This window comes from Bubalus kerabau, chromosome 9 (genome assembly GCF_029407905.1).
Source record: "Bubalus kerabau isolate K-KA32 ecotype Philippines breed swamp buffalo chromosome 9, PCC_UOA_SB_1v2, whole genome shotgun sequence".
Taxonomy (NCBI): Eukaryota; Metazoa; Chordata; class Mammalia; order Artiodactyla; family Bovidae; genus Bubalus; species Bubalus kerabau.
The window spans coordinates 60523880-60536289 of record NC_073632.1 but is presented as its reverse complement, the minus strand read 5'-3'; the positions used below and the strand labels follow the sequence as shown (position 1 = coordinate 60536289).

The 12410-nt window shown below is 35.9% G+C and overlaps 1 protein-coding gene across 5 annotated transcripts in view; it reads right to left on the bottom strand.

Moving 5' to 3' along the window:
• Positions 1-5465: 5465 nt before the first annotated feature.
• The window catches only part of MMS22L (MMS22 like, DNA repair protein), a 126076-nt gene continuing 119131 nt past the window's right edge, over positions 5466-12410 (bottom strand). For all 5 annotated transcript variants that reach the window (XM_055535425.1, XM_055535426.1, XM_055535430.1 and 2 more), the window contains 3 exons: positions 8265-8361; positions 6642-6809; positions 5466-6129 (listed from right to left, as the gene is read on the bottom strand). In XM_055535425.1, coding sequence (XP_055391400.1) covers positions 6036-6129; positions 6642-6809; positions 8265-8361 — 359 coding nt within the window. In that variant the 3' untranslated portion in view covers positions 5466-6035. The remainder of the gene's footprint in view (positions 6130-6641; positions 6810-8264; positions 8362-12410) is intronic.

Genomic DNA, 12410 nt, shown 5'->3' with positions numbered 1-12410 from the left:
ATGGAAAGGCAGCCTGAGATTATTCTAATTTCTGTGAAAACTTCTAACTACTCATTTAAAACAAATCAGTATATATTATCAAACCTTTCCTTGTATAGTATTCCTCAGTAATAATTGTATAATAGTAATAATACTATACAATAGAAGTCGGAATTTTTATATAAATTTTACATAATTTTCAGAAACATAATTGTAAACAAAGAATAGCATCCAAAGTACAGCAACCCTTCCCCACAAAGAAAAAAATCCAGATCACTTATAATTCGATCCTGTCCCTCAAATTATCAATCGTAAGAGCTAATAAGAAAAATTCTAGAGAACAATGCCTGGTCATAAAAACCAAAGTCCACTGAAACTATTCAAATACATGTTTTCTATTATAGTGAACTATTCTACAGTAATACATCTTCCATTTTTACTCTTCAAACACCATATTGTATTTGTATTTATTAATTTCAATTTCCATAAAACCATGAAACCTAAAACAATTTAAATATCAAGATTGTACTTTAAAAAAGAAAAAGCAGTAACAGATATCTGCAGTGTTCTTCCTCTAGGAGGAAAAGCCAGTAAAGACATGAATCTTTAAAATAAAGATAATAAAATGTATGAAAAACACAGTGAAATTCCTTACATCTTTAAGAGCAAAATGCCAATTGGTTATTTTTAGGGTATTTTTCGCACCATTTCTCTGTATTTTCCTCACAGTTTAGCCATATGTATATTGTATACCCTCAGCTATTACAGTAGCTGAAAAATTAACTTTCTTTTGTTAAGGCAGAATATAAAAGCAACAGGACTAAGTAAGATAAAAAATATTCCTCTAGGTAACATGGTTCATTTTTATTTTGGTTTTCAAAGAGTCAATCTGTCATAAAGAGAAAGTTGAATAATCACAAGTGCAGTGTAAGTTGAATATATGCATTTTTATTATATCTCATTACTTTGTACACAAATAACTTAAAACGTGTGTATAAAATAAAAATGCCCGGAATTTTTCTAAAAGCATAATTCACAAGTGCAATGAACTGGATAACTATCTTCACATCAAAAACTTCAATAAGCAGAAGTTGGTCAGTTCTAATCATTTGATACTGATTTTGGTAAACTTAACAATATAGTTTATCACAGAATCAAAATATAAATCTCATATCTTACATCAAATATGTGAAAGAATATACTATTTTGCTAGTTCCCCAACCATTTTATACAAACAGAGCCTTTTATACTAACATACTCTCCACTTGACTGACAATGCAATATTTTTAACCCTAGGAAGAGGCAGCAGGAGATCGGTTTTTGGAAGATATAAGGTTTATGTAAAAAAAGAGTATGAATCAAAAACCAGTGGTTTAGAACAGATAACACAGTTTTTGGTGAAGTTTCTATATCTGCCTTTTATCTCTGAAACAAAGTGTTGATGCGTAGAACTTAGAGAAAGTAGTTTTCTTAAGGTTTTTCCCAACTGTAACAGCTTGTCAAATTCTTATATGATTATATAATCCTAAAAATAAAAACTGCCAAGATTCTATGAATGTACATGCAAAGGAGTCCATGTAATTAGTTATAAACAGTAGTTTTAACGATTTGTGATGAAGCACAGAAGAAGATAAAAATAACAATGTATAGTGAAAATACACACCTAACAACCCACAAATAATTTTTACTTATCCCCCAAAATAAAAAAGTCAAATATGCTTAGTAAGAAAATAAAATTTGCTAGGGATAAGGAAAGATGTAAAAGTTTATACTGTGAAACTCTTCCAGTACAAATGCACTGAATACTGAATGATTCTGTATAGACAATACACCCATGTCGTCTTCTCCCCTATGAAAACCTAATTAAATGTTCAATTGAAATTTAAATCAAACCAAATCTGAGTGTCTAATAAAAGTCCTTTTCATCACCATGTTGTCCTTCAATCATCTTTTACACTCCACCTGATATTTTAAAGAAACTGACTGGAATACTTACTGGAATACGTATAGAAAGTGAAAGTGTTAGTCACTGAGTAGCGTCCAACTCTACTCATTGCTACTCAGTGCAATGCTACGCTACTCTACTCAGTGTGAAGAGCTGACTCACTGGAGAAGACCCTGATGCTGGGAAAGATTGAGGACAGGAGGAGAAGGGGATAGAGGATGAGATAGCTGGATGGCATCACCGACTCAATGTACGTGAGTTTGAGCCCATTCTGGGAGATGGTGAAGGACAGGGAAGCCTGGCCTGCTGTAGTCCATGGGGTCGCAAAGAGTCGGACATGACTGAGCAACTGAACAAGTGTCTGACTCTGCAACCCCATGGACTAGCCCGCTAGGCTCATTTGTCCATGGAATTCTCCAGGTAATACTGGGGTGGGTAGCCATTTCCTTCTCCAGGGAATCTTCCTAACCCACAGATGAAATCCAGGTCTCCTGCAGTGCAGGCAGATTCTTTAACATCTGAACCACCAAGGAAGCCTAATATGTATATTTTAATTTTCCTATTTGAGGATCTTAAAGTTAGGTTTCTGTAGAAATGGTGGTAAGCTGGCAAACTGAATGAGGCCCACAGTGTAGAATGAACATGTCATTCAGCGAAAGCAGCCAAGACATTCTACTCTCCTGCTTGAGTTGAGTTTGGAAAGAGAACATATATTGTCAGGGAGCAGGAATTCTCCTGACAGAAGGGCTTCAATGTCAGCTTACTAACAATGGGAAGTAAATGGAGGTCCTTGAGCAGCAAAGTAACAAAGTAGTCTTCTAGGAACATTAAGGTCAGAACTATGTCAAGAATAAATTTCAATAGTCCGGAGATAAGGAGCCGATTATAGTGCCTAATAAATTTGGATGCACATGATGGCAAAGAGAAAAAAATAGCAAGAGCTTGTACTGCTGATCAGATGAAAAGTGGGGAACAATGAAGAATCCAAGAAACATCAAGGTTAGGTGAACTGGGAAAGAGGTGTATGCTCTGGGAAGAAAATGACGGCAAAGACAGTGTTGCCTTCTCTGGAAAAGAAGGTGAGAAAGGCAGCTTGACATGTTGCCCTGAGATTCCAGGAGAATCCAACTAGATGTTTAGAGAAAAAGCAGTACTAGATACAGATGTGAAAGATAAAGTTATTAGCTACCAGAAGAATGTTGAGACAGAGCAGGTGAAGGGCCAGATCTTACCAGTGGGGAGAAGAAGGGAAAATGTCTATGTAGGAAGAAGCAGTATCACTGAGGAAGGGATGAGAAGAAAAAAGAGAATGCGATGTCACAGAGGTGCCAAAGCACAAGGGAAATGAGAACACATTCCAGATTCGACCACAAGAGACTGGCTTACCTTAACAATGGTAGAAGCAGTCACCTCAGATATTACAGGGATTTTAGGGGAAAAAGAACATTAAGGAAGCAACTATAAGACTATTCTAAGTCTGGGAATGGAAAGAGAGAAGACTATAGTAATAAGGGTCGGTGAAGATTTTTAAGAAATGGAACTGAATCATAAATTTTCTTTTTTCTTCAATGAATAAAACAGTTTAAAATTTTACTGATACACAAATTTAAAAAATATATCTACATATACATGTTATAGACTTTCTTGTTAGTGAGTTTTATGTATAAATTTATTAATATACACAGGTACATATTCTAATACAGGATTCAGTAACAGATTTTCTTAATCGTTAAAAAGTTTCATAAGCTAAGAGCAAGATTATCTAAGACATCTTTATCCATTTCCCTTGGGGAGGAGTACACACCACACACACACACACACACACATAAATAACCCTTTAAAGGCACTCCATTAAATATTTTAAATTTCAACTGCTAAAACTTGTAAAATAATACATCATTAGTAATAATACATCATTAGTAAGTCACTATTATAATGAAAAGAAATTCACTGCTATGAAGTCTTGCTGCTGCTCCTGCTGCTAAGATTCTTCAGTCATGTCTGACTCTGTGTGACCCCACAGATTTTCCCTGGGATTTTCCAGGCAACTGGAGTGGGTTGCCATTTCCTTCTCCAATGCATGAAAGTGAAAAGTGAAAGTGAAGTCCCTCAGTCGTGTCTGACTCTTCGCAACCCCATGGACTGCAGCCCACCAGGCCCTCTGTCCATGGGATTTTCCAGGCAAGAGTACTGGAGTGGGGTGCCATTGCCTTCTCCGGCTATGAAGTCTTAAGTAACCTTAAAGAGGCTTTTATTCATCCCATTTATTGAATTAGTTTATTTAGGGGTAAAATAGACCATTTATAAGTCATGAAGTCCTTTAGACTTCACAAATTCCAATAAGGAAAGGTCTATTAACTAACTACAGTTTCCTGACTGCAGTGCATGTAAAAGATACTTGAGCCACAAAAGGGGTGAAAATGTTTTCCTGAAGGAATAGTGAAACCATGATAAACGCTAGAGGCCCCAGAAGAAAACAAGTGATTTCAAAGTTAGCAAACATGACATGCAAGAAAACACTGAAAAGAAGTAGAATCATTCATCTAGGACATACTGTTAGAGAAGAACAAAACTGAGAAGTTTCTTTACTTCTGTGCATGAGATATAGTAATCATGGCTGTATGCCTAACAATGCAGGTCACCAAATACTTTCACATACATTTTAATTACATGATTATAAATTGGTTATCCCACTGATTCTTACCAGAACATTGTGAAATTTCAATAAGTATTATTATTCATTTTTCTCCAAGAAGAAATTAAGGCTCAGAAAAGATTAACAGTCACAAAATCACGGTCACAAAATGGAGCTGGGTTTAAGACCCACGTGGGTTCTTAGCACTAAGATTGGAACTGTTTTTACCAAATAATGCTCACTAGAAAAAGGAGTCAAGGACAACGCCCAACCCAGTAAAATAAATCTGAAATTTCAGATAATTAAAGAGTTGAGAAATGAACTGCTACAGGAAACTAAGCTGATTCCCTGCAAATATGTAAGATGCTAGTTTATAAGAGGCTGTAGTTGAAGAGCAAGTGGATAATTCAGCTGACTTTTCAGAACTCTCCTGTTAATTTGTAACCTTAAAAAAGTTCCAGAATATTATTTATTCTCTTTTTAAAGGCTCTTATTTATCCTCCTCTTGATATGACAACTCCAAAAGAAAGGATAAATAGAAAAACATCTGGCAACTGTTGAACCCCAAGTATAAACACTGTTGCTGCTGCTAAGTCACTTCAGTCGTGTCTGACTCTGTGCGACCCCATAGACGGCAGCCCACCAGGTTCCCCCATCCCTGGGATTCTCCAGGCAAGAACACTGGAGTGGGTTGCCATTGCCTTCTCCAATGCGTGAAAGTGAAGTTGCTCAGTCGTGTCCGACTCTTCACGACCCCATGGACTGCAGCCTACCAGGCTCCTCCGTCCACGAGATTTTCCAGGCAAGAGTACTGGAGTGGGGTGCCATTGCCTTAGCCCAAGTCAAAAAAAATTTATATATGTATCTGTATAATCCCTTAGCCAGATTCAGTTTCACTGCTCAGAGTTCAGTGTGCTCTGAAAGAATTTTATTAACTTGCCTCAAACATAGTATAAAAAAGGATAACAAAGACACAGTCCTATCTCCTGACCATTCCTCAAAAGAAACCAAACAATAAAAACAAGCAAACAAGAAAGCAACCAAGTAACAAAGCCAGCATAGGGCAGCCAGGTAATGTGAAATAGTGTCATGATTAAACATAACTTGTAAAGAAACAGAAAAGAGAAATAAATTACTTGCAAGGCAGAAAGTCACACTACAATAAAATGCCCATGGATCAATCAGTACAAACCTGCACAGACATACACAGACAGCACTCCCAGATAGGAAAACTTTAAGTTTCTTTAGTTTAACTAAAACTGCTTTAAAACAGAATGCAGTTTTACCAAGTTCCAAAGATTCTGTAACATATTTAATTAACTTTTATTTTCTTATTTATATACTTTATACTTAAACAGGTATGTACGGAAAAGATCCTATAAAGTATTTTTAACAGATTATTATACAATTAATAAAAGTAGGAGTCAAGTGGTACAAAGTGGCTTTAGGTAGTTATAATTAATGTTGAGGATGAAATCATAAAATAGATTCAACATGATCATTTTCCAGTCTCTGTATCTCATCTTGTCCCACTTGTCCTAGCTGAGATAAAAGTTTGCTATAGGCTTCCCTGTAAAGACAAAAGAAAAGAAGAGAGAGATACATGTTTATTGCTGCTGTGCAGTTGCTAAATCGTGTCAGACTCTGCGAACTCATGGACTGCAGCCCTCCAGGCTTCCTGTCCTTCACTATCTCCCAGAGTTAGCTCAAACTCATGTCTATTAAAGTCGGTGATGCCATCCAACCATCTCATCCTCTGTCACCCCCTTCTCCTGCCCTCAGTCTTTCCAGCATCAGGGTCTTTTCTCTTTTAAAACAACCTCTCTGGGATATACAGACTTATCCCACCATGTTTCATTACTCTAAATAGTCCAGCACTATGTTCAGTCATAAGCCTATAGGAAAAAAAAAGAGCTTGTATCTATTTTTGACCAAAAGCATATTATCTACTTGAGTCACTAACCCTATTCATTGGAACAGACTACAAATCTTTACAAATGGGAAAATAGGCCATTACTAGGAAAATGAATCAAGATTTCATAATCATTGTCCAAAAGGATATAATCAAATAATCAAACATACCTCTGTGCACTATTTCTGCCAAGGCCCCACTTCCGTTCTGAATTCTTCAGAGACTGAGTAAGGGTAGGAACCAAGTGGATAACAACCTGCTGGTCCAATGCTGCTACTGCTTCTAAAATGCTGTAAATCTGATAGTCATATCTCATACCATAATCTTCAATAAACTGCCTGAAAGTAAAACAGGTTACTTAGAATTACTCTTGGGGCAATTACTTGGGCTAGTATCTAGCCAATTACAGCAATAAGCTGTAAACTGAATGCAAGAATAATCACTTTATGTAAGATTATCATAAGGATCTATGATAGACGCCATACAGACTGAAACTTGAAAATAAAGAAAAGAAATGGCTTCAGCGTGAGCCATGACCAGAGTGATGGCATTAAGAGGGAGAGGGAAGAGTTGGAATCCCAAGAGGAAAAACAGGGAAAAATCTAACGCCAGAGACTTTCCTGCTACACTTTGCATGTGGTCAATTTGGGTGGTAAGGGTGTAAAAGAGACTAAAACAGAAAAGGAGTCCAGCTTTCTGGTTATTTTGTATAACTTTTAGTTAATTATTCCTATCTCTAGATAAATCAAACAGCATTTCTATGATGAAAGCAAGTTACTTCTAAATAATTTTTATATTCCTTAATTGAACAAGAGACTTTAGACCCACAGAAGAATAAAATATGAAGAATATATAAAGAATTATATTTATATAATTATACATTATATATAAAGAAGAATTATATATTTTAATCATAAAATTTCCACTCTCCCCATCTTCGCCAAAAGTCACCTAGCTTAGTAAACTGTACTTAACAAACATGTAATTTTTGTTCATATAAAATCCTTCCTCGTCTCTTAGGGTTTTACAGTTTTCTTAAACCCAGTATTTATTTCAAATGATCACAATTTTTATATTCTGTAAATAAATTGTAAACAACTGACAAGTCCCAACTACATGATAAGAAAGAAAGCTGAGGAATCAAAAATCCCACACAGAATGAAGGAAATGGACCCAAACTATTTAACATAGTGGTGCTATGGTAGAGATACATGAAATGAAGGTCAACGGGTAGAAACTATGAGAAAGATACACTTTAAAAGTACTGCTTTAACAGAAAGCCTAAGATTCTATACCGTGCAAGGCAGGAAAACAGAAACAAACCAGAAAACGTTCTACAAGTTGCAGTTATTCTTAAGAAGGAACAACGAATCTGTATATAAAGTCTGTGCTTCACAATTTACATCCAGTGGAGCTCTGTGGGTTCACAGCATCTAAAGTGAACAGGAAGACCAGTGACAGGCACTTCCACACTGGCTGCTGAGTAGCACGTTTACCAGCTCCAAAGCCTGTACACCTGTCACTATGATTCACGTTTTCCACTTTTTCCTCTGAAACACATGCAAGCATCTTCCTTACTAAATTCTCAGGTAATTTAAAGTCATCTTTCTCCCTAGTAATTTTATTTTTTAATAAAACAACAACATAGCAGAACTACTGCCAAAAGTATAATAATTGAAACTACAAACAAGTAGTAACACATTATGTTTTGGATAATTAGTTATTTAGAAAACATGTTGACTGTCAAATGGCTGGCAATAGTCTCCTTGCCAGTTGGCATATTTTCCAGTTACCTAAACACAGAAGTCAGCTGGGCGGCAGGTTCTCCTCCTGACCCCACTTGGCAGGCTCTGACCATGCATTGCAGGTTCTCGGTGGCCAGCCTTTTAACTAGGAGGGAAAATCACAGCATTACACATTGTGCCTGAATTCACCATCTGGATCCTCATTTTCATGAGCACTCTAGATTTAGAAAAACATGTTGTTTTCTTAAAGTATGTACATGCTTTTTTATTTTTCAAAGTGAAATAGTTATGAGCTTTTGTTCTAAAGTCTCCCTATCTTCCATTTTAAGAAAATACAAAACACTTGAGTCTATTTTTCACATGTGACCGAAAAAATACTGTAACTGAAAAAATACATGTGGAGATATGCCTTTCTATCAGAAAAGAGTTTGTATTCAAAACATTCTACCATCCTAACACTGCAAACTGTCACACACTGACAACAGATAACCTTTAATAATTCCGCTTACAGATTGATTTTTTAAATTCATATTCCTTCCATTCACAAATACATATGCAGTAAATTAGAAAATATTCCTTCCATTCACAAATACATATGTAGTAAATTAGAAACTACCAACAGTTCATTTGTTCTTAAAATTAGATTTATATATTTGTTGTTCAGTTGCTAAGTTGTGTCTGACTGCGACACCATGGACTGCATATATACACAAATCCATCAGTTGACGGTCTACATATATATATAAAATCAACTATTGTTGATGCTAATTTCCTTTTTAAAGATAGCAAAGTTACAAAGAGATCATTTACATTCTTTCAGTATTTAACCAAATCCTTTACAGCTGTGCATTTGTACATAAAATGGTAAAAAAAAAAAATCAAGAAAGAACCGAAAATTCACCATGTTCCAAGTGTTAATACATTTTTAATAATGTTTTTGGCATATTAAATATAAGTAGCTGGGGAGAAAAATTACTTTCTCTAAAGAATAAGAAAATCTTCAGAAACTGTAATCCACTATGGCAATGCACAAGAACCTAAATTAATTAAGCAGCAGATAATGTTTTCCATAGCATAAGGATAGTGGATAAGGAAGATATAGCATACTTGTTTTTACTGAACAAGTAAGTTCTCATAGCAGATGCAATTCTAGAGCCAGTATAAATGATTCTGCTTAAAGATGCTTCCTTGAAAAAAAAACCCAAAATCCACAAGTTCTTTTGTGGAAAAAGTATCAGAACATGAAGAAATACCCCTCATAAAGTATTAAAATTAAGCACTGTTTCTTAAAAATTTGATTTAGGTATAATTCACATATAAAAACTAACCTTTTAAAGTGTACAATTCATTGGCTTTTAGTATATTCATAAGAATTGTGAAGCTATCACCACTATCTAATTTCAGAACATTTTTATCACCTTCCTCCAAAACTTTACACCTATTAGCAGTCATTCCCCACGTTCTTCCTCCCTCAGTCCCTGGAACCACTGATGTACTTTTTGTCTCTATGGATTGTCTATTCTAGGAATTTCATATAGATGGACTTATACAGATTTGGTTTTATGTAACTGCCTTCCTTTCCTTAGCAAAATGTTTTAAGGTTCCCTCATGTTATGGAACATGTTAGTACTTCATTCCTTCTCATGGTCAAATACCATTCCATTGTATGGACTTACTTCATCTGTTTATCAGTTCAGTAGATGATTAGTTGATGGACATCTGGGTTGCCTCCATTTTGGCTATTACAGGTAACACTGTAGTGAGCATTAGTGTACACGGTTTCTAAAAAAATCTATCCTCTTTGTTTCTTTCTTTAACTGAACTAGGCATTGTTTTTAAACACTGGGTTATCTTTCAGTTTTTTTAAAACAACAGCTTTATTATCATATAATTTATATACAATATAATTCACCCATTTAACACGTACAATTCAGTGGTTTTTAGTATAATTACAGAACTGTGCACCTGTCACTGCAATTTTAGAACGTTTTCTTTATCCTGAAAAGAAACACTGCTCCCTTTAAAGCTATTACCTCCTGTCCTCCGATACCCCCTCAGCAACTGCTAATCTACTTTCCATCTCTGTAGATTTAACTACTCTGGATATTTCATATAAATAGAATCATATAATATGTGGTCTTGTGTTAACTGGCTTCTTTCACTTATAATAATGTTTACAATACATTCTATAGCAATACACGCTGTAGCAATACTTCCTGCAGCATGAATTAGTACTTCACTCCTTATATCGAATATATATTTAATATTATATCCAAATAATATTCTCTTGTATGGATAGATCACATTAAAAAAATCCATCCATCAGATGATGGTAGTCTACCTCTGGCTATTATAATACTGCTACAAATATGAAAGTACAAGTTTCCATGTGGACATATGTTTTCATTACTCTTGGGAATGTATTAAAACTTAGGAGTGCACTGCTAGATCACAAGGTAACTCTATGTTCAACTATTTGAGGAATTAGACTTCCCTGGTGGCTCGGACAGTGAAGCGTCTGCCTGCAACGCGGGAGACCGGGGTTCAATCCCTGGGTTGGGAAGATCCTCTGGAGAAGAAAATGGCAGCCCACTCCAGTATTCTTGCCTGGAAAATCCCATGGACTGAGGAGCCTGGTAAGCTACCATCCATGGGGTCACAAAGAGTCGGACACGACTGAGCGACTTCACTTCCCACGTGGCAACACCATTTTACATTCCCAAAAGCAGTAAATGAGGACACAGATTTCTCCATGTTCTTGCCAATTCTTGTTATTATCTTATTCATTAGAGCCAACCTAATGAGCGTGAAGCAGTATCTCACTGTAGTTCTGATTTGCATTCCCCTCATGACTAATGATGGCAAGCACTTTTTCAGGTGCTTTTTAGCTACTTGTTTATATTCTTTGGAGGAAACTGTATTCAAATCCTTTGCCTGTTGTTTCTTTTTTTTAAAACTACTGAGTTTTATTCTTCATATACTCTTGATACAACTTCCTTATCACATCAGTAATATGCAAATGCTTTTTCCCATTCTCTGAGTTGTCTTTTTATTAATACTTTTTTGACAGTGCTCTTTGAAACACAAAAGTTCTTTATTTTGATTAAGTCTAATTTATGTGTCTTGTTCTGTGGCTTGTGCTTTTGATGTCCTGTTTAAGAATTCATTGCCAAATCCAAGATCATGAAGATTTATTCTTGCTTTAAGAGGTTTACAGTTTTAACTCTGACATTTAGGTCTATAATCCTGTTTGAATTAATTTTTGCATATAGTGTGAAATAAAGGTGCAAGTTCAATCTTTTGAATTTGGCTATCCATTTGGTCTAGCACAATTTGTTGAAAAGACTATTTTCCCTCTATTGAATCATCCTGGCACCCTTGTTTAAAGAAAAGAAAAAGTCAGTTGACCATAGATACATAGGTTATTTCTGGACTTTCAGTTCTATCTCACTGATCTATATGTCTGTCTTCATGCCAGCACCACACTGTTTTGATTACTGTTGCTTTGTACTAAGTTTTCAAATTGAAAAGTGTTATCTTCCAACTTTGTTCTTCTTTAAGATTTTTTTGGCTATTCTAGGTCCCTTGTAGGATTACACAAACTGTAGAATCAGTCTGTCAATTTTGCTACAAAGAAGCTTGCTGAATTCTGGTAGGGAACCTTGCTGAACTTATTTATTAGTTCAAATAGTTTTCAATGGGTCCTTAGGATTGTGTGTGTGTGTGTATGATGATATCATATATACCCATATAGTATAGTCAAAGCTATAGTTTTTCCAGTAGTCATGTATGGATGTCAGAGTTGGACCATAAAGAAGGCTAAGAGCCAAAGAATTGATTTTTTTGAACTGTGCTGCTGGAGAAGACTCTTGAGAGTCCCGTGGACAGCAAGGGACAGTCAATCAAAACAGTCAATCCTAAAGGAAATCAGTCCTGAATTTTCACCGGAAGGACTGATGCTGAAGCTCCAATACTTTCGCCACCTGATGAGAACAGCCGACTCACTGGAAAAGACCCTGATGCTGGAGAAGATTGAAGTCAGGAGGAGAAGGGGATGACAGAGGATAAGATGACTGGATGGCATCAATGACTCAACAGATATGAGTTTGAGCCAGCTCCGGGAGATGGTGAAGGACAGGGAAGTCTGGCACGCTGCAGTGCATGGAGTCACAAAAGAGTCAAACACTACTGAGC